The following is a 22,729-nucleotide window of genomic DNA, read 5'->3' on the forward strand; positions in this document are numbered from 1 at the left end:
AATCTTATTCCATCCAACGACCCCATTCACTTTAATCATCATGAATATCTTCCAAACCAAGCATGAAAAATAAATAGGCTGCCACAATTCTAACATGCAGTTTCCTTTAAAAGAAATTAATAATTCAAATAAACGTGTTATATTCCAAGTTTTGTTTGACAATAATGCACATAACAAATATAATATATGTTATTAAACATATTATTTTCACCTAATCATATTAAACAAAAGATGGTGTTAAGCAGTCAGGTTAAATTGCATCCCATATCCAATGTATGTTAGTGATATTAACAAATGGTCCACTAACAATTCATCACAATTACAAAACCTTTTTTGTTTTCAGCGAATCAATTCAAACATTGTTGTCGTTCATGATCGTATCTGTTCTTTTTGATGCAATATTTGGAATTACCCGTAACCTCTTTCAACCCATAAATAGGAGGATAATACACTTTTGCGCATTCAAACTCACATCCTCCTACATTAGTAACAATATTCATGCCAATCGAGCTAAGACTCAGTCAACAGCATTTGTAGAATTTTCTTTTGCGGGAAATATTATTAAGTTTATATTTATAGAAATAAATGTCTGAATAATAAATTTTATTCTAAATTTAAAAAATATATATATATAAAGTTTTCATAAATTAATAAATAAATAATTCTCAACTAGTAATTGCAGACATTTGTTAAACAAACCTTGAATATTTGGCAATGTTTTTCATGTTGTATCATTAACCGCGGCAAGAAGATAAAAAGAAAAATTTTGAATTCAAAAACAAAAGAAAGTATGATTAGGATCGTAAATTAATCATAATGGTGTTATTGATTGAGTCAAAAGCAAGAAACCAAAAGGCTAGCCCCAGGTGGCTTCCACCAACTTTATTTTCTATTATTATTCCAAAACTACTCTTATTTATTCAAATTTATATTTGTATGATATTGTACATAAAATTTTAATTTCATCTAAGTTTCATAAATAAGTAATATAACATTATTTTAAATTTACATATTGCATATATAAATAATTATTGAGTAAACTATACCAGTATCCACTTAAGTATCAGTAAATTTCTTTTTGGTCACCCAATTATGAAAAGTTACAAAATGATCATTCAATTATTAGTATTTTTTTTACCTAACTATAAAAAGTTACAAAATTGTCACTTGACTATTCAAAAAAAATTTTAATCATCAGCGGGCTAACAGTGGTTGCTTTTAAAATTGACAAAATAGTAACTTTAACTCTCAATATTTATATATTGCGTTAATTTAGTCTTGATTATAAAAAAACATTAACTCTCAACATTTACACAGGGTGTAATTTGATCTTTGTTGCAGATTTTCTTTTTTTTTATCCTTTCACATAAAAAATAATACAAAAAATGGAAACATAAAAAAATCCAAGATAATAATTTTCATCTTTTATTCATTATTTTAAAATTAACCTTCAATGTCACAAAGAAAAGTAAAACTGCAAAAAAAACACCAAATTATACAATGTGTAGATGTTGAAGGTTTTTTTTTTTTAGAATCAAGACTAAAATAACATAATTTGTAAATAATGAAGGTTAAAGTTGCTATTATGTCAATTTTAAAAACTATCACCGTTAATCAACTGATAACAAAAAGACAAAATTAAATAGTTAAGTCATTATTCTATAACTTTTAATAATTGGGAAGAAAGAAACTTACTAATAATTGGATAATAATTTTATAATTTTTTTAATTAAATAAAAAATACTATTTATTAAGTGACTATTAACATTAATTACCCATAATTATTTTTATCCAATATAAAAATAAATTTCATCTCCCACCATTCTTCCCCCAAAGATTATCTCTCACAAACCAAGTTTCATTTCATTTTAAAATTGAAATCATTTATGTAATTAGTAATATTTTGTATAATTAGTATTACATTATAAAAATATTATAAAAATTTAATAATTTATGTAATTAGATAATATTTTATATAGCTACACAAAAAAATAAAATTAATGAAATTTTTTTATTTAAAAAAAGCTGACCCGAAAACTTTTGATTTTCAGTACACATTTAGTTTGCATATTCTCAAATCTCATTTATGGACACGAGGCGGACAGAGAGGCCAATAAAAAGTGAACCAATCACCCAACCTACCCACCCACCCACCCACCCATTTTCTTAGATATTAGCAATGCCAATGTCAATGGCTGCCAAAGGGAAATAGAAGAAGAGAAGATAGAGACTTCAATTATACACACAATCAGTAACGCATTTGATCCACACTTTTTTCATAATAAAATGAAAAGTTGTGTAGCAGTGGATATATTGCTGCTGGCTTTGATGATGTTTCAACATGGAACAAAATCCACCCAAATATCACTCCCCATTTCCTCATTCATATATACATATGATTTTCTCAAATTTAATTAGAACCCCGTATGATGATTTGATAGTTAGAGTCTTCATTGTTTCAAGTATAATTTGAATTTGAATCGCACTACAATCATATTTATTATTCGCGCTATGCTCTATTCTTGTATTTCACAAAAAAAAATAATTGCAATTAATATATCGATATAATTAAAAATATAAAATATAATTAGATTAATAAAAAAATACATTTTAGATTCTATCATAATAAAGTTAAGTTGGATTAAATCATAATTTAATATTTTTTAGACCCTCAAATAACTCCTTTTATTATTAAAAAAATTATATAAATATTTATAATTAAATTATATTTAATTAATTCAACTCAAAATTTACAAATATTTACTTAAATTCGATTCAAAATTTAATGAAGTAATCAAATTCAACGACCGCCAAATCTACACATGGTTTTATACTAATTGTTGGATCAAACATAACCCTAAGTGTGCAACATATTCTCTTCCAAAAGCAGACAATTTTGATTATGACGTGTGATTTATTCGCATATAGTTAAAGTCAATGGCTTAAATTCAGTACCCGTGAGACTATTTGTTTTTTTCTTTTAAAATAAGTATTGCAAAATTCAATTTAATTAGAAGATAAAAAAAATCAAACTTTGAGTTATTGGATTTTTCGAGTCAATTTGAATAAGTGAGTCGATTTAACTGTTTAGTCAAATACTAGAAATTCTATCACACGTGTTGTGTAAACCATAAATCTAGAACACAAATATCTGTTTAAAAACAACATAAAATAATGAAACATTTAATTTGAAACTAATTAATAATAACATATAAAATATGTAAGTTATTAAAATGAAAAAAATATTTTAAATTATTTATCATGGTGTTGTCATTAATTTTGAGTCAGTGTTGAGTTAACTTGTAACACAACTCAATCAAATACGTTATTAATATTATTAATATATACAACTAATGGAAATAATTAAGTGTGCATAATAAAATTAAAATGTATAAAAATACTGAAATAAAAATTTAATTGAGTGGTAAATTAAAGGTTTTATTAATGTATATTAGTTTTTTAAATGAAAAGATTAAAATATCCTCAAATAATATAAATTATTTTGATTACAGAATAACATTTACATAACTTTCTAATGAAGTTAGTGATCTAATTGAGGGTGACACCAACTTAGTTAGGAGTTTAAATAATAGTATAGATTCATATTATTTTATTGACTTTTATTAACTTTTTAAATTGTTTATCCTTTTTCGACATAGGAAATCATGTATAAATTTAATATAATAAGATACATATATTATAATTGCGACAAGTGATGCATCTCCATTTTATTTTTATTTTTTAAAAGTAATTAAATAAACAATTTATTTATACAGATTAAATTTAACAGATAAATTAATTTTTTTCAAATTTTAATTGATTTAATTAATCATTTATCTTAAACATAAAAAATATACAATTTTTTTTTCAAAAATATGAAAAGATAATAAACCTAAAAATCTTTAAAAGTTCATTTGTGTTGTAATTTTATTTCAAATATTATACAATTTTTTCAATATTCTTTTTAGAAATCTTAAGTAACTTTACAATTTATTAATTACATTTTCTTTTAAGTAATGCACGGGTTAGGAAAAATTTTTAATTTAGAAAAAATATTAATTTATATATTATCTCGTTTGCAATTATATTAAAATATACAAAGTTAATTTGTAAATTTAAATTTTTTTATATAAAGTAAAAATACTTTCTTTTACTATGTATTTTGTTATGAAAATTTAATAATTATATTAAAATTTACTTAAAATTAATATATAAAAAATCATATAATTTTTAACTATTATCTCTTGAATAATTTAAATTATAATGACATTTTTAAAAAAAATTAACGATACTAAATTATTTATATACATAAATGCCATGCCTGCAGGATAATTTGATAGATTGAAAATTAATAAATATAAATGATACATCAACAAAAATTTAAAAAAAAAGTAAAAAGAATTTATAATGGGATCTAAGTTTTAAAGAAATTTAGTAAATATTAAATATTCTTACTATATTTATTTAAACGTTTGATTTGAAAATAAAATTTTAAAAATTATTTACAACAGCTTTTAAAATAATTATCTTTTAAATTAAAAAAATTACCTATAAATTAAATTCTAATATTATTTTCAAATCACTTCACAATAATTATTATATATTTTTTAAACATCCATTATTAAAATTGTAAAAGAATTCTTTTAAATTAAATAATTTATCCATTAATTAAAATCTAATATTAATTTCAATCACTTCACAATAATTATTATATACTTAGGAGGTTTGGTATATCTAATACATAAATTATTATTAATTGGACATTTTATTTAATTTTTATCTTATCTTACATTACAATATCTAATTTTACCTTACTATTATTTTTATACTAATCGGAGGCATACTTAAGTCCCTCAACCATAATTTTCAGGGCATAGCAATGAGCCTATCTATCCTTAAAACCCAATCAAGTACTCTTTGTCTTTGGCCAACAAACCAGATACAATACAACATTGTAATATGCTAACCTCTTCTTTTTCGTCGACTTTCACTTTCTTTCTTTCTTTCACACCTTTTTTCATTTTTCTCTTTTATCGTCCTCCACGCTTCTGATCTTTCTTTCCTCTACTTTTTGCAGGTCTATAATGCCTGCCCATTTCAGTTTCCTTCATAAAAAATCAAGGGTCGGTGCCACTTAAAAGCTTCTCTTTTTCGTTGTCAAAAAGATGCCATCTCCACCCAAAACTCCCATCTTTTCTTTCTTATCATTGCTCTCATTTCCCATGTTTTGCTAACTTCTTACTCTTTTTCTTAAAAGCTCTCCCTTTGGGAGCTGATTTGGGTGTGTTCATGCAAAGCTTCGTCCTTGGTTACTCCCATTTTCAAATGAAACTGTTTTGATGATTGAAGAACAGCTGGGGAAAAGAGGGTATCATCAATTGGAATTGATCTTTTCATTGAAGTGAAAGATCCAGGAAGAAAAAAAAAAGAACACCCAAAAGGACATGTTTTCTTTTTTATGATACCTTGGCAATGGCGTCCAAAGACACATTCGCCTTTGGACTTTGTTATTTACGCTGGTTGGGAAACTTGAGATGTTGAAATTGGAATTTTTTTGTCTAACAACAACAACAAAAGAAAAAAAAAAACAAGTTACATTTTTTGATAGCTCTTTCTTCTTGTTCTTGGTGGTATCGAATTTTGTGGAACTCTTTCTTTCAGGTACTTGGATTTCTTCATCAGTTTTCTAATTTTTCACCCTTTTCTTTTTCATTGTAATTTAAAAGAAAATGTGATACTTGACATTGTTCAAATAAAGCAAATCAGTAGGCAAAAAGGGAGAAAAATTTATAAAAATTAAGAGTTAAATCACAATACTGGACTATGATTTAGGTAGATAATATGTTACTTGGACTCTATTGTGAGTGTCGGATATGGCTATGTGTCTGGTATATCGGATACTAGTGCCGGCTGATCTGTCAGCATAGTCTGTATTCACTTTCATGTCGAGAATTATAAATTTTTTCTGCTATTACATTGATTCTGCTATAATTCATTTATGAGTCCAACATGGGAATGTTGGATTTTTTTTTTTCTAATTTTTTTCATGTATTTGGAGAGTGCTTGGACAGTCATCTCATCAGGTCCGAAAATGTGTTGAATTCGGATACTCTTAAGAAAAAAAGAACATGGAACTTATGTTTCTTCTTAATCCTGTCTAACTATTGATTTCTCTGTTTTATCAGAATCCGAGTCGCCACTTAGAGAAAAATTTTCGATTGTTATAACCTCATACAAGGAAAAAAATCAACATTTATCATGGCCAAAAGATCAAATAGGCGCCCTGTGCGAAATGAGAAAGAACAGTTAGGCTGTATGTGGGGCTTGATTAGTATGTTTGACTTCCGCAACGGGAGATCAACTCAGAGACTGCTTTCCGATAGAAGGCAAGGGAATAAGAAGGCAGCTGTTGGTAAGTTCTCTAAGGAACTTTGAAACATTTACGTGTATGCATGTGGATTGAACTTGGTTTATAGTTGCAAAGTGATTATAATTGGTCTTTTCAATTGTGTGTAGATTGAACATCAGTTGCAAGTTGGTTATCGATGGCCTTTTCGATTGGCCTTATAGCATTGTTCCAAGTGTTCTTTCAATGCTGTATTTTCTCTTTTAACTTTGCAGGTACAGGAAATTTGGGAAATAAACTTGACATGTTGACTAGTTCTGGTGAGAAATGTCCTAGAACTCGTGTAAGCTTCGGAAACTTAACCCTATTCCAACATAATTTTTAAAATTGCGGTAAATATATTCATTAGAAGGGTAGAATTGGAGTAAGCTTTTTTGATTGTTGTCGATATTAATATTTTGTTTTTGCTTTTACAGGATGGTGAAGAGAAAGCAAAAGTGGCCAATGCATGTAACTCGAGTGTGAAGAAACTTCTTGAAGAAGAAATGTCGGGAAAGCAAGTTATGAAGAATGAGGTAAATAATACTGAATTTGAAGCAAAGCAGTTTGATTCTGTGCAAGGAGATGATGGAAGGAAGAACCGGAAAAGAAAAAACAAAACTCGCAAGAAAAGTTCCGGTACCAGTCTTGATATAGATGCTGCTGAGAACCTTTTATCTGAAGTGTCATGTCAGGATAAATCCGAGCAACCACAACCTACAAGCAGTCTTGATATGGACAGTCTAATGAAAGAGTTTAGTCGGCAAATTCATCGGAAAAGAATCAATTGTGTGAATCATGACCAGCCTGCTGAAGATCATATGCAGCCAAACCCGAAGAGCTCTTGTTTCGAAGAAAGGTTAAGTGAGGTAATAAAGTTCTTAGTGAGTCAGAAGCTTATCGACAGGAATCAACTTACTGATGATGGGGAACTCCAAGCCTCGAAAGAAGTCATGGATGTGCTCCGAATTTCGAGTTTAGATGAGGAGTTGTTTTTGAAACTTCTACGAGATCCAAACTCGTTGGTGAAATATGTTCGAAACATGCCGGATTCTCAGTTAAAAGATGAAGAATCTAAGCCTCGTGCTGTGTCCAAGTTTTCTGACAACATTCATGTTGGTTTAAGACAATTAAATGAGCCTGTTAATACAAAACAACGTAATTTCTTTAGAAGAAAGTCAAAGTCTCAAGATGGCAATAACATTTCTGAAGCTTCTAGTAAAATCGTAATTTTGAAGCCTGGGCCGATAACTTCAGAAACTGGAAGCAGCTTTGGATCATCACCGGAATCTCGGTACACCATAAGACATAAAGAGCCGAATGAGAAAGTTGGTTCCCACTATTTTCTTTCTGAAATCAAAAGAAAGTGGAAACATGCCATGGGAAGGGAGCAACAAAGAAACCCCACCGATGGTATATCCGGAAGATTATCAAGCGAGCAACAAAGGTCAGGGAACAATGGAGGAGTTAAGGAACATATTGGGATGAGTTCTCCAACTAAAGATCACTTCTTTATCGAAAGAATCGCGAGGCCATCTTTCGGTGTCAAAAAAGGAGAAAAGCCAAGCAAGCTAAAAGGCTTCGAATTAGGCACAGAATCTGAGACTACTGACTTTTCCCAGCATTATAACCTCTATATCGAGGCGAAGAAACATTTATCTGAGATGATACTAAATGGGGATAAAAATGTGGATCTTTCATGCCAAAAGGTTTCTAAATCCTTGGGGAGGATTCTTTCTCTCCCGGAGTATAACTTGTCCCCTTTTGGCAGCCCCAGGAGGAACTCAGAATCTAGTTTTACAACTGCACAGATGAGATTTACTGGCTGTGACAAATTCCAGAATGTGAATGAAAACGATCAGCAAAACTATGTCTGCCATCCAAGTCAAGTAACAGCAGAGGAACCGGAGAGCCAGCTTTGCTTTTCGGATGACAAAGCCAGTGATGAAGTCCAAGGTGATATGCAATTTTGAACAAACCTGACACTTGTCTGAATGATGACAAAGAAGATCAAACTTATTGTGCTACTAAAGATGAAATGAGTACTGAAAGTATTGTTTTGCGTTCGATCATTTCATCATGAATTTATATTTAACCTTCATAAAATGTATGCAGGTGGTGTGAATATTGTTGAAGACGATAATATGGTTCTGGGGGAAAGCAAGCAGTCAGATGCTTCTTTTGAGACAAGCGGCTCTTCAATTAGTAGAGATGACGATACACCTAAAGTTTGCATTGAACAACAATATCCTGAATGCTTGAAAGAGGTACAGACATGATGCCTGAAAGAGGCTCTTCCACATTTCATTCCGTTTTTTCATTTCGTTGCATGTACTATATATATTAAAAATATATATATCTTTTGCCTCATCGAGCCAATTTTCTTTTTATCTATCTCTAGGATTCATCTGAAGTGGACCATCAGCTGTTTTCTCCATTAGAGTCTCCACCAAATTCATTAGTCACCAAAAAGGTTGAAGGTCTAGAGAGTGTTAATGATACACAGGAGCGGCCAAGTCCTGTATCTGTTCTTGAGCCAATATTCACCGATGATGTTATCAGCCCGTCCAGCATCAGATCACGATCTGGTAGGCATATGAGAAAACCCTTTTGCTTATTGCATATTCTGCATTTGTTTTTATGCCACATTTTGTCTAATGCCTTTTTTCTCTCATGAATCTTCAGGTGAAACAACCATACAACCACTAAGGATTCGGTTTGAAGAACATGGATCTATAGCCGCTAATCAAAGTAATTGTATCAAAACTTGTGTGGATGATGAGGAATCGATATTCGACCATGTAAAAGCCTTGCTGCAACCCTCAACCTTCAACTGGGATGAACTCTACATCAGGTCGCTTTCTTCCGAACTTCTCCTTGACCCAATGCTGCTTGACGAGGTAGAATACTTCCCAAACCAGCTTTGCAACGACCAAAAGCTGCTCTTTGACTGCATTAATGAAGTTCTCATGGAGGTTTGCGGGTACTATTATAGTTCCCTGGGTATTTCATTTGTTAAACCTAAAATCCGTCCAATCCCGAACACGAAAAACACCATTCAAAAGGTCTGGGAAGGAGTACACTGGCATTTGCTCCCAATGCCGCTACCTCGGACCTTGGACCAGATAGTCAGAAAAGACGCGGCTAAGTCAGAAACATGGATGGACCTCCGACTCGACACTGATTGTATCGGCTTTGAGATGGGTGAAGTCATCCTTGAAGATTTAGTGGAAGACACCATAACAGGCTACATGAGTGAAGCTCTTGGAGGTGAATGTAATGCTGAAGAACTACATGACTAACATAAATAAACTTGTAAAAGGCAACTGATCACGATAAATCCGAGTCGGAGAAAAGCAAGCTAATCCAGTCCTCTTCATCAGAACAACGGCTGGTGACTCCTTGACAACCAAAAAATGTTGTAGTCCATGGATAACCATTAACCCAGGAGATCATACAAGCAGCTAAGAGATCCTTCTGCAACTGCTCCTCACAAGAATTAACAAGAAACACCCGACTTCAGAGGCCTTTATCGACTATAGAACTACATCCAGAACGGTGCACTTGTCCGGGTACGAGTCATGAATAGCTGTTATTGCTCATTGTAGAGTTTGGTGTGTGTTTTTAGTTATGTTGATAATGGTGTGTTCTTCAGTTTGATTGATTTCATTCATTCTTGGGGTTTGGTTAAACTAGTGTTTCTTCCTTGTATTTGTGTGCTTGGGCATCTAGATTTGTGTGTTTATGGCGCATTTGGTAATGAGGTAGGATTTCATATGTTATATATGAGTTAATTTTTTGAATGAGTTAATTTCAATCAACTAGCACATCCATAATCCTTAATCCTGATTCCTGACCAGGGAAAAAAAATCATTAATATATGATTGAGATTCTAAAAAGTTGAATACAAAAAAGGAAACCCTCAAAAACCAAAATCCCCCCCCCCATATTTCTATCACAAATACAGGAAACTAATTTCTGCAAGTCCAAATCCATGAAAGCCTTACAAGATTTAAAGTGATGGGGGTTTTGAAGCTAATATGAATTTTAAAATATGGGACAAAACAACCTTCTTTCATTCATCTTTTCTGGGTAAAAAAGAATTGCCTTGTGAAGCAAGCATGCCTTTTTTCACTGGCTCTTTGGCTTTTGAATCTTGACATAAGGGAAAACACCAAAGAAGTGGACGATTTTTGGATCCCATCTTCGCTGCTCAGCACGACAAAACATCAGGAACGTGTTGGCGAAATATGAATTGAAGCTCATGAAGACATGCCATAGAGCATGACCTTGAGGGTTGAAGTACCAATGAGATATCTCCTTGCACAATACCTGGTCCATAAGCCAACATATGCTTCCCAGGAACAAAGTTGCTATATATAGCTTTGCAAGCCGCTTTGCATAGTTATCTTTAGTGTAGATGTAGTATTTGTACATTCGAGGGATGCAGAGAAGGCAGAGAACGATGTAATGCACCTTGAAGCCAATTTCGAAGCGGATGAGAGCGTGGGCTATTGCAAAGCCGACTCCATAAAAGAACAGGAAAGTAGGCATTGTACTCCGATAGTGCCAGTCCGGTGAATAGAGGATGTAAAAGTATAGAAGCATTTCCCACACCATTGGAGTTTCATCACCTTGCTGTTGCCTGAAAATAAATAAAAAATTCACATTACAAACCAACATGGTAAAGAAGGATGGACTACAAATTTTTAAGTTCTTAATTCTTAAAGCTAACATAACATGAGCAACATCTCTCAAAGTTCATTTCCGTACCAGAGGCAGTAAAGAACAACCAAGTAAGCCCTCAATTTAGTTATTGTTTCTACTAAGCAAACCAATCATGCAAGGAATGGCAATGCAAGTGTAAGAAGCGAAACGAATACTTACACGCGTTGTAGTGTGGCGTGGTATAACATGCTCCCAATGGAAAGTATCATATTAGATATGTGAAGGACACTAAACCTCTTCTCAAATCGTTGTCTCAGGGCATTTATAAGGCCAATGAGTGCAAAAAGAATGCCCGGTATACTGGATATAGTGTTGAAAAACTCCGCAATGTAAGATGAGTGAACATAATTTTTCTCACACCGATCAGTGGATGTGACAGGACCCCAGAAGCTTGAAAATCCATCTTCCATTCTATGCTAAAAATGTATGACTGTTCACCTGACACACGCACCTTTTACTGAAGTGTTAAAACTGTCATAAAACCTGCAATTAGTGTCCGTAAACAATTGAGTTGAGATTATAAAATCACATGAAAAATGACAACCAATTAAAGAAGTACCACGCTTGACTGAAAAACAAATGCCACAACACATTAGACTACAGCATAAGTATGTCGATTCAGATAAGCACATAAAGTAGCCCTTTTACTAGTTTGCCAAATGATCAAGAGCCATTGGGAATAGCAAAAAAGGAGGAACACGTTTATAAAAGAATCAAAGCAATAGATATTCTAGCATTTAGTTCCATGACAGCAAAGTGTTGAGGCACAATCACGCAACTAAAAATACAAGGTAAAATTTTTCTAACATCAACTTCTACCAAGCTTCACATTAAGGGATTAAAATCTTATACACAAGCTGTATTCAGGATTCCCTGCTCCCATATGGCAAAATTATGTTAGCAGTTCACTCCCCTTCAACTTTTTCAATGTCAAACTCTTTTTTTTTCAAATCACAAAAACAAACTGAACACCAACAGGCACACGCTTATGTCACGAGTCGCGTGAAAAAGCCCACGATTGATGCGCACATTTTAGACTATTCATGTTCATTTGGGTCATTTACCTTGACAGGATTGACCCATTGTTTAGAAAAGACTCATGGCTCATTTACTTGGATTCTGGTTAAAATGTAAACACTCCATTAACTTGTATTTTTATCGGGACAATTATTGTAAATCCTAAAGGATAAAAATGTATAGAACTTAGATCCCTTAAGATTTTCATCTTGTAAATAAACACTAATTTCAATCATTAATGTATTTCAATCCGTACCATTAGATTTGGGGGAGCTCCACTTTGAGACATTCCACCTTATTTATAATCATCCCACCATAAGACTCTTAAATACCTTATGTGCATTGCTTTCTTGTGGCTTTTTTGGTTCTTTTGTTGCTTCTTCGCTTTGGGTTTGCTTTCACTTTATTTCAGTGTCTTAGAGAATTTCCTTTATGAATTCTCATCCTTCGAGAGTTAGGTTAACTTACACAAATTTGAAGCTAAATTTTTACCCAAGGCTGAACAATTTGCAAGACTAAACTTCTAACATAGAATGGAAGATGGACATCATTGTGGTTGGCAGAGGATTGAATGTCCTTGTTGATACAGGTGCTTCAAATTTGTTCATGTTAGAAGAGATTGCTCAAAAATTTGGTCTCAAGGTTGAGAAAGAATCGTGGTGGATCAAGACAATGAATTCCAAAATGGTCCTAACAGTGGCTGAATTAAATTTCCTTAACCGAATTAATGCGCTTCTTGTTCCTTTTGCTGATTGCATGTGTATCATCAATTTGCGCCATTAATGTGTGGTGCCAATTAAACGGGATGAGGGTGCGGCCAAGGTACTCTCGACAATCTAGTTTGCTAAAAGGATGCACATAGATGAACTATCCTACTTAGCAACCTTGACAGCCGATTAATTTCTTAAACCCATTGATGAGATTCCAAAAGAGGTAGTACAATTGTTACAATCTTTTCGAGATGTGATGCTCGTCAAGTTGCCCAAAAAATTAACGCCTAAGAGAGAGGCGGATCACAGGATTGAGTTGTTGCACAATACTAAGCCACCGGCTAAAACCCCATACAGAATGTCTCCGCCAGAGTTAGAGGAGATGCAGAAACAGTTGGAAAAGTTTTTAGATGTTGGGTTCATTAGACCATTTGGTGGACCGGTTTTGTGACGCGCTATGACTCATATGAGTTCCTTGTAATGTCCAAAGGATTGACTAATGCTCCAACGACATTCTGCACATCGATGAATAAGGTACTTCAACCTTTTCTAAATCACTTTTCTAGGTACCTTTCTTAGGTCACATTGTGGGAGTGACAAAATCCGAATGAATGAAAACAAAATTCGAGCTATTGTTGATTGGGAGCCACCAACCAAAGTAACAGAGTTGTGGTCTTTCATTGGATTGGCGAATTATTACTGACGCTTTGTTGAAGGTTTTCCTAGAATCATTACACCGTGACTTAATCGCTTTGAGTTTGTTTCCGCTTTATTTCAATACCTTAGAGAATTTCCTTTGTGAATTCTCGTCCTTTGAGAGTTAGGCAGATTTAGGTGGATTAAATGCTAAGTTTCTATCAAAGGTTGCACAATTTACAAGACTAAAGTTCTAGCACATGACACTTGATTTAGAGAATAAGTCAAAAACGACAACCCCAGAATCACTAAATAGAAAGCTTGTAACACTTGTTGCAGCCATCATGAGTTTTGATAAGAAAAATATATTTTTTAAGTTAGTTTCTAGCTTTTCCGTCTATATTTAGGCCCATTGATTGCTCTGCATGATGAAAAACAACTTTATACTCCAGAACAGTTCTCTATATAAAAAATGAACTTAAAGTAAAACTGCTTGTTCTCCGACATAATTTCATCTCTTAAGATGGAATCAACTATAAAATCATTCTACTTCCATGTCCTATCCGTAATACCGATACAACAAGTCATGCAGCAATATGCTACATAGCACATGCCAAATGATAGACAATTCAGCCTATAAACAGACCTGTAAACCTGCAATGGCACCAATCTCATCAAATTCCAATAACCTTTCGCTACTACAGAAGCAATAGCAATGGCATCTTACTTCAACTCAAGAGTCCCAACGATGATCGCTGAGATCTAACTACTACTTAGCATCTTGGCTACTTATTTGAATCAATGTATTCAAAATAATAAGAAACCTAGAAAAGGCATTAAAAACTACCAAATAAAAAAAAATACTTCACTGCAACTACGTAATCCAATTAACTACCGCAATCCCATTTTTCATCACCCTAAATAAAACATACATTAAGCCTATTTCGCCTATAGAGTCTGATCCAAGCAATCTTCTTAAAGATCCCAGTGTTTCAAAATTCCATCCAATGCTAACTAAAGCATTAACCCTAAGTTTAAAAACAGCCTTAGCATACTGAAAAATACAAAGCAGGTCCCCAAATCCAAGCAAATCCTCAGCAAAAATCTATCTTTATACACTAAAAAAATTCAAATTTCATCAAACAAATTAATGCAAAAGAGAATTACAATTTGAAGGAAAGAAAAAACCTTTCAGCTACCCATAAAATAAAAAATGTACTTGAACTCCCAAAACCGTAAACCCAAAGAAACATCCCTTTGAAATTTGACCTAACCCATTAAAACCCATTACTCAAAAAGTAAAACAAAAGACTTCTTTTTCAATAACAAAATTGCCCGCACACATAGTTCACCAAAGAAAGAAACAATGATACATATATGTATATATATTTATTGAAAAGCGAAAATATAGAGAAAGTGGAATAGAAACAAACCTTTAGAAACAAGTAAGATCTGTTATTCGCAACGAAGCCAATCTTAAGCTGCTTTCAAAACGGGGAATAGATTCGTGGGAAGGAATCTGGCGGTGGAATTAAGGAAGCAGGGGGGGCGCGTGAGGCGGGGAACCAATATTATTATTTATATAGGGGACCGTTCGTTGGATTATATTAATAATAATGTGATGGATGGTTGAGATTTTTTTGATTCAGTAAGTGAAATTTTAAAGGATGATTTGAAGCTTTAAAAATTACGAAGACCTAAGTTATTGCTTTTCTCAATTTATTTTGGGTTTATTAAGTTTACAGAAAATATGAAAAAATTAAAATTAAAATATTTTAGTTTTGTAGATTCCTTGTAAATATTTATATAAAATAAAAGAGTTTAGTTATTTCCTAACACAAATCGAGTAAAAGTTTAAATAATAATATAGAGCCATTCAAATATTATAATCATAATTAATTCTTAAAAAATATAATCAAACTGATATTGGAATATTTTAAAATGAAATTGAAATAAATTATACACAACAATATTTGGATATTGAGATTTCAAAATTTCTACCGTCATTGAGTAAAAATCTTATTGTTTTTTATTTTATCAATGAATTGATGATAAAAATCCATTAAACTTTTAAAGTAAAAATATACATTTATAAATTATGCATATACCAAAAGAAAAAGTCTAACATGAGTTTTAGTGTTTCTAATAACAAATTTAGCCATTACATTACAAATAATGAAAAATAGCTAAAATATTTACTTTTTGAATATTTTTGTCAAGAATTTCGAAAAGTTGAATGGCATGTACATATATATATTTATGACATGCTCTCCTAGATACACACATCAACACCAAAACTTCCAACCGCAAATAGCCAATGTTCATAACTATTTTCATGTGATGTTTTAGCAATTTTCCATATCGTCTAATCAAGTCCATCAAAAATGGATTAAAAAGTCCATTTATATCTATGAGATAAAAATGTGTACGTGCCAAAATTCTTTTTGAATAATCACGATGAACTTAAAGCACAAAAACAAAATAAGAAAAGAAAATAGTTAAAATTCAGAACACAGTTTTCCAATTTCTTCTTTGGGATAAATGGCTTGATGTAGCCATCTTTATCTAATTGACCCATTGGCAATGGAGGAAACTTTGCAAATCCCAGCAGATGTGGTCAAAGGAATATCTTTATAACAGGCCACCAGATTTGCATCACTGTGGAGATCCACTTGTAGAGTTTCCCAAACCTTTTTCTTTGGGTTTAACACATCATCCGGCTCGCCCGTGAAACCAGGAAAGGTAACTCGCTCTCCGACCTTGGCCGACTTTGGTGGTTCAACCAATTCCACCTAATAAACATGAATCAAAGGTATCTTTTAGAACCATCATATCGAATGTTACCAGTTAGATGGCATGAAATTTACATCAACATTTTATTGTTTCGTTGAATCGAAGTCCATTCCAGTATACAAGCCTACGAAATTCTACACCAAGTTAAATTACTTCAGGGGTTGATGCCATTAACGAAAGCTATTTGCTTACCTTGGTGTGGTCATTGTTCGAAGCTGCAAGAACCATTGCATGTGATTTTATACCGCGCATGGTTGCAGGCTTCAAATTACAAAGAACACAAACCATCCGATCCTGCTCGATAATAAATCCAAAGAAGATATTAGAAAAACCTTGAACATAGATCAAGCACCTCATCTCTCCCAAATACGGTATACCGATAACCTCTACAATTGACATATTACTAAACAAATTACAGGGCAAAGAACAAATACCTGCATCTCTTCCAAAGGAATATATTTCACGAGCCCACTAACAACTGTTCGAGGCTGGGCTTCACCCACATCGATCTCTTCAACATACAGAGAATCAGCATCGGGATGCTTTTGAGCTTTTATAATCTTGCCAACCCGAATATCGAGTCTTGTGATGGAAATTTCCGGTTCAGCAGTGGGCTTTTCTTTAGAGTTGGCTGAAGATTTCTTAGCCTTCTCTTTCTTGCTATCTGTAACAAATAACAGCTCACAACTAAGCTAAGCTTGCGCATAATATACACATATCTAAGACGAGATTTTAGCTTAGATAAAATCTTCAAATGAGATTATACAAACCAAAAGATAATGCTCCAAAAAGTAGTTTCGGGACAGAAAGAAAAGAAGCAATAATCAGCCCTACGGATTTAATGAAAAATTTGAAGGAAAAAACACCCAAGTTATTTAAAGTAATCCCAATAAAAAATTGTTTATTTATTTTAAGTAATGTCCACTGTTCCCCTTTGAACTTTCCCAAAACACTTCTATGAAATCTAAAACTTACTTTTCCAACACTTCTTTTTCTTTTTTGGATTTTCACATTAAAAAACTGTAAACATCAATATTATGGAGAAGAGTTTAATATAATCTATAATTCAAATAAAAACACGAATATAGAGAAATTTTGGAACTGATAAGGACGGGTATCTCTTAATATATTTTTAAATTGCCATGTCAATTCATTTTTTATTATAATTTTGAACTTTAATAATAAGATTAATTTCATAAATATAATATAATTTTAATTAAATTAAAAAGTTTCTAGTAGGATAACTTTTTCTAGAAAAAAATTCTTTAAATATAACAAAGGAGACATCCAACCTGAAATTTTTGTTTTCTTCAGTTGCTCAGCAGTCTTTGCAGCATCGGCTTCTGCCCTTGCACGCCTATCAGCTTGACTTCCGGCATATTGTTGCCTTAACTCTTCAACTCTTTCAGTTTTCTGTCATTTATTATGTTTACAATATAAGTATGACCAAAAAGAAAAACAAGTACTGTGCCAATCCGTTGACTCCAAGCCACCAAATAGTAAAAATAAAATAAAGAAGATGACATATTGACATATAACATAGAAGATGCACTGATACCAGTTCCTCAAATAAAGGTTTTGGATCTCCAATTTTATGCCCAGCTGGTATTATCTCCCACGGTCTTGAAGCCCTATTAATGTCTCCTTTCTCATCACAAAGGGAAATTTGTGCTTGAGGAGGCAAATTAAGTTGCTTAAATACCTTTAAATGCAACAAAAAAAGAATGGATCTCATAGCATGAGAAATCAAGTTAAACAGCCAGCACTGCACGTAACAGAACTATTTCCAATCACAGCAGGAGAAAATCTCTGAACCTATTAGATTACCTCAACAGAAAAAGATGGAATAAAAGGTTCCAATAGGCATGCAAGAATATGCACTAGCCCCACTGCAGTTCTCATAACAATTGAACAAGAAGGTTGGTCTTCTTTGTAAAGCTTCCAAAATTGGCTTTCCTGAATGGAAAATATCAATAAAACACATTAGAAGAAGTGCCATTAGCCAGAAAAAGAAACATATTTATAACATAGTAACTCGATAAAATAATTCCTAGAACTAGAGTTTCTCCAACTTACTTGCAGATATGCATTTCCTTCACCTGAGAGGCTCATTGCAGTTCTTAATCCTTGCTTTAATTTCACCTGCAGAAAGTCCAAAGAGTTGTAAATAGTTATGATTTGAGGATGCAAAGGGCGAAAGGTTCTAGTCAAATGTAATGATGTCAAAGTTTAAGAACAGTCACCTTCTCCATGGCTTCAATATATTGCTCTACATGTTTACCAACTTTCTCACTTAAAGCCTTTGTCAAGGGATGTGACTCAGCAGTTGGAGAATCAGGAATAATGGAACCATATCCTTGACCTGCAGTCAGCAAGTATTAGTTAAATTCACTGGCACAGAGCCAACTATGTGAAGCAGTAAAAAGCCAGTTGTTGCTAAATAACTATCCATTTCCCAAAACAAATGAAAAGGGAAAAAAGAGTTGTAATAGAAGCACAAAGTTTATTGACTAATTCTCAACCATACAGACTATTCCAAAAGTAACATCTAGCTATTTCACCACCAACAATATGAAAAACAAAGTTTGATAGGTAATTTCTTAATATTAGGACTTAGAGGATATATCTTACCTATCGCTTGATCAATCATCACTTGAACTAAGGCTTAAGCAGAAATATAAAGACAATTCCTGTCAATTATGAACTAATAGTCCAGATACTATCACAGACAGCATGATTCTTTCCCCTCCAACTTGAATATAACAACAAATTTTGAACTCCCACAGCAAGAACAATATCCAAATTCTTAAAAACAAAAGGATCCCAGTCAATCAGATGACTAACCAGGAGGTTTTGCAATAAAGCTCAACACTCGATTGATGAAGTTGCCCAAATTACTAAGCAACTCATTATTCAGTTTTGCTTGCAAGTCGTCCCATGTAAACAAGGTGTCAGAAACCTAGTTTCCAAAACAACAAGATAATAATTATAAAAAAAGAAAAAACAGTATGTAGAATGCAAGATCAAAGAAAGTCATAAATGATGTTAACTGAAGAGGGCTACCTCAGGTCTATTGGTTAACAAGTAATATCTCCACACTTCTACAGGTATTTTTGTATCCTTTACATCATTGCCAAAAACTCCTATGCCTTTACTCTTGGAGAACTTCCCTATAAAAACCAAACAACTAAAAAACTGAGTACATCAGGCTGTTAAGATGGATAATTCATGATTTCACTTGTCTAGCATGCACTAATCTTAAATCAATTCATTTCCCCACTGCATGTGGATCGAACCAATCAAATGGCTGCTTACCAGCTTCGTAATTTAAATACTCTGTAACACTGATGCTTTTCATCAATGTCCAGTTTTCACTGGTCCCAAGAAGAGTTGATGGAAACATCACCTGAAATAGAAATATACTACGCTTAAAACTTATGCAGAAACAACTCCATAATTTTATTTTATTTTTAAAAAAGAACAACAACAAAAATGCGTTTCTTTCAGTACTTTCTATGGGAAGATGACACTACCATAGCGTAGTGAATGGAAAACAAAGCAGGATATAATTGATTGAAATGAAAAGCAGGAAAGAAAATATTAGATAAATGGACTAAACAATTCCACATCATGATACGATAAGATTTAAGTCCTCCAAGAATGATTCACCAACAGATCTCCACAACTGTCACAGAAAAATTACACAAATACCATCCATATCCAAAATGGTTTGATGCTCCGGCATTGCAGTTCAATTCAAGACCTTCAGCAACTTTACCGTATGTCAAATATGTGGAGCAAGTCATCTAAGTATTAAAGGAGAAAAGATCCTCATTTATCAGCTACAGCAAGGATGGAACACAAAACTACAGCTAAATGCATGACCATAGCACCCTATCAGTCAAGGCAATTTTGAACATGATACTTACAGTATGAAATGGTACATTGTCTTTTCCCATGAACTGAAACAGCTCCACATTTTCAGGATTTTTCCACCATTTTTCCCAATCAGATGTGTAGCATTTAGTAATTGAGACATATCCAATAGGTGCATCAAACCAGACATAGAAAACCTATCACCACAAGGTTTGAAAGTAGACTGAATAAATAAGCTCAAATTATTTTCAATTACAAAATGGACTAAACTGCCATCATATATATTGAAACTTTATCTTACCTTGTCCTTAAAATTCTCGTGTGGAACAGGAACCCCCCACTTCAAGTCTCTGGTAATACACCGAGCTTTAAGTCCTTCTGTGAGCCAAGCTTGTGTTGTATTAATAGCATTTTGGCTCCAAGAACCATCAACTGACATTTTGTTGATGTACTCAACTAATTTATCCTTTAGCAAAGGAAGCTCAAGAAATAAGTGCCTTGTGTCACGAATACGTGGAGTATTTTGGCAGGCCTGTAATCAAAGTTCAACTATCCTTATAAATTGCAATACTTCCATTAATTCCCAATTTCCTTATCAAAACTTCCTCATTGTTAAAAAAAGAAACAATATAGTAGCACTTCAAACTTGATATTACATTCACTGGCCTCATAAAAAAACAATTAACTTCAGCAATAGGCGATATGCACATCTCCAGACACGGTATCTCTTCCATAATTAGAAAACCATCACTCATTATAATGAAGTGCAGGAAAAGAATTACCACAACCACGATTATTGATAAAGAAATAAAGGTCAATCTAGTTACTGATCTAATTGTACCTTGCACCTAGGTTCTTTTAGTTCAGTAGGATTCAAGAGCTTCCCGCACTTTTCACATTGATCTCCACGAGCAGAATTGTAGTTACACCCTCCATCTGGACAGGTTCCTTCCACAAGCCGATCAGCCAGGAATCGTTGGCATGTATCACAAAAAAGCTAGATGCCAAGAGGAATTCAAGTCATAAGAAAAAATACAAACTAAAGCAGAATATTTAGCACAGTAAATGAGTTTTGGATCAAATTGTTGAAACTTTTTTTTTCCTTTATGCTCTGCAACAACTGTGCAAAAAAAATATTATAAAAAGACACAAAATTTTACTTTTACATGAAGCAAATATGTGAATTAGTTAACATTTTCTTTCAAATCAATTACGATTTGCCTTCAACATTAACTTACGAGTTATACAATCCAACTTAAGAACAAAGATCAATTAAACAAATAAAGTCATTCACGAAATATAGCCTACATACCTGTTGCATTGGTTTCTCCGTAAGCCAATTGTTCTCCCATAGCTTCTTGAAAATTGCTTGGCAAACTTCAGTTTGTTCCGGACTCGATGTTCTTCCAAACTTATCGAAACTTATATCAAACCAATCATAAACTTCCTTATGAAGTGCATGATACCTAAAAAATCAAATAAATTCAGAAGCTTGAAACAAATTTTCAGCAGAAACTCACAACAATATTTTTTTTAAATTACTTGTCACAAATCTCTTGAGGAGTACAATTCTCTTCCACGGCTTTAGTCTCCGTCGTCGTTCCGTACTCATCGGTTCCACAAATATATATAGCATTATAGCCTCGCAACCGGCAATAGCGAGCAAAAACGTCGGCGCTTAAGACACCTTTACCAAACCAAAAAAAAACATCAAAATCATCACAAAATGCGGAAAAAAGAAGAAGAAAAGATTAGTTAAGCTCTAGAATTAGAGACGCGATAACACACATCCGATGATGTTGCCGAGATGAGGGACGTTGTTGACGTAAGGCAAGGCGCTGGTGATGAGGACGTTGCGTTTCCCAGCGACTGGAAGCTTCGGAGCCATCTGATTTGGGTCTCCCATTAGCTCTGATTGGTCTTCTAATACCGGCGGCGGCGCACTTTGAATAAAAGTCGCGAGCTTTTATCAGCTTCGCGTTTGGCGACTGGAAATGTTACAGAGAGGAAGGAATTGGAGCAAACGAGGGTTTAATTGTGGGATGACGGGAAATTACAATCAGTGGGCATCATTGTACACGTGTACGTATTTTATTGGATACCTAGGAAATCTTTTTTATTTTACTTTTTTAGGTAATTTAATTCGGGTTTCAGTTTAGGATTTAGACCGGTGAAATTCGAACCCATAAATTTTGAATTGATTTATTCGAAGAGTATGAGCTTTTACTGAAAATTGGATGAGGGGTGAAATTTTTGTTTTGGATTATTGGAACCCACCCATTGTTTGAAAAGTCAAAAAGGGTGGACACCGAAAGTAGAAAGTAAAATTGGTTGGCAAGTTGGGTTAAAAGTTGGCATGAGATAATTGCAATTTTGGTCCCTAATTGTATAGGGACATTGCAAGTTGATCCTTGAACCTCAACTATAAATAGGCCTAACCATTTCTTACTTTCTTCATCCCACACTTGCCATTCTCTACTTAAGGCAATTGTTCTCTCTCCCTATTTGTAAACTTTCACTTGTATTTTTGGAGTGAAATATATTTGGTAGTGCCCGAGGACGTAGGCAAAATTTGCTGAACCTC

The 22,729-nt window shown here is 33.1% G+C and overlaps 3 protein-coding genes across 7 annotated transcripts; 1 reads left to right on the forward strand and 2 right to left on the reverse strand.

Moving 5' to 3' along the window:
- Positions 1 to 4,869: 4,869 nt before the first annotated feature.
- LOC107890494 (uncharacterized) lies at positions 4,870 to 10,188 on the forward strand. 3 transcript variants are annotated; one of them, XM_016814955.2, is made up of 8 exons: positions 4,870 to 4,954; positions 5,078 to 5,661; positions 6,186 to 6,412; positions 6,622 to 6,689; positions 6,823 to 8,341; positions 8,501 to 8,652; positions 8,787 to 8,973; positions 9,071 to 10,188. In XM_016814955.2, the coding sequence occupies exons 3-8, from the start codon at positions 6,259 to 6,261 to the stop codon at positions 9,685 to 9,687; spliced, it is 2,697 nt and encodes an 898-aa protein (XP_016670444.2). In that variant the 5' UTR covers positions 4,870 to 4,954; positions 5,078 to 5,661; positions 6,186 to 6,258; the 3' UTR covers positions 9,688 to 10,188. The 3 variants fall into 3 exon arrangements, with proteins under 3 accessions (XP_016670444.2, XP_040957198.1, XP_040957199.1); XM_041101264.1 differs by lacking the exons at positions 4,870 to 4,954; positions 5,078 to 5,661 and adding an exon at positions 5,675 to 6,083; XM_041101265.1 differs by lacking the exons at positions 4,870 to 4,954; positions 5,078 to 5,661 and having other exon boundaries at positions 6,277 to 6,412; positions 6,517 to 6,689.
- A 30-nt stretch (positions 10,189 to 10,218) lies between these two features.
- LOC107890496 (alkaline ceramidase) lies at positions 10,219 to 15,061 on the reverse strand. 3 transcript variants are annotated; one of them, XM_016814956.2, is made up of 3 exons: positions 14,910 to 15,061; positions 11,273 to 11,596; positions 10,219 to 11,030 (listed from the first exon to the last, which is right to left on the reverse strand). In XM_016814956.2, the coding sequence occupies exons 2-3, from the start codon at positions 11,521 to 11,523 to the stop codon at positions 10,517 to 10,519; spliced, it is 765 nt and encodes a 254-aa protein (XP_016670445.1). In that variant the 5' UTR covers positions 11,524 to 11,596; positions 14,910 to 15,061; the 3' UTR covers positions 10,219 to 10,516. The 3 variants fall into 3 exon arrangements, with proteins under 3 accessions (XP_016670445.1, XP_016670446.1, XP_040957200.1); XM_016814957.2 differs by having other exon boundaries at positions 11,273 to 11,584; positions 14,910 to 15,056; XM_041101266.1 differs by lacking the exon at positions 14,910 to 15,061 and adding an exon at positions 14,665 to 14,745.
- Positions 15,062 to 15,861: 800 nt separating this feature from the next.
- On the reverse strand, positions 15,862 to 22,204 carry LOC107890497 (methionine--tRNA ligase, cytoplasmic). The gene is made up of 17 exons (XM_016814958.2): positions 21,934 to 22,204; positions 21,688 to 21,832; positions 21,458 to 21,611; positions 20,987 to 21,142; positions 20,447 to 20,677; positions 20,199 to 20,342; positions 19,585 to 19,675; positions 19,333 to 19,439; positions 19,114 to 19,228; positions 18,513 to 18,631; positions 18,346 to 18,411; positions 18,097 to 18,225; positions 17,828 to 17,971; positions 17,562 to 17,682; positions 16,704 to 16,933; positions 16,462 to 16,563; positions 15,862 to 16,268 (listed from the first exon to the last, which is right to left on the reverse strand). Exons 1-17 carry the CDS (start codon positions 22,049 to 22,051, stop codon positions 16,038 to 16,040), a joined length of 2,403 nt encoding a protein of 800 aa, XP_016670447.2. The 5' UTR covers positions 22,052 to 22,204; the 3' UTR covers positions 15,862 to 16,037.
- Positions 22,205 to 22,729: the final 525 nt, after the last annotated feature.

The sequence above is a fragment of the Gossypium hirsutum genome, chromosome D09 (assembly GCF_007990345.1).
Source record: "Gossypium hirsutum isolate 1008001.06 chromosome D09, Gossypium_hirsutum_v2.1, whole genome shotgun sequence".
Lineage (NCBI taxonomy): Eukaryota > Viridiplantae > Streptophyta > Magnoliopsida > Malvales > Malvaceae > Gossypium > Gossypium hirsutum.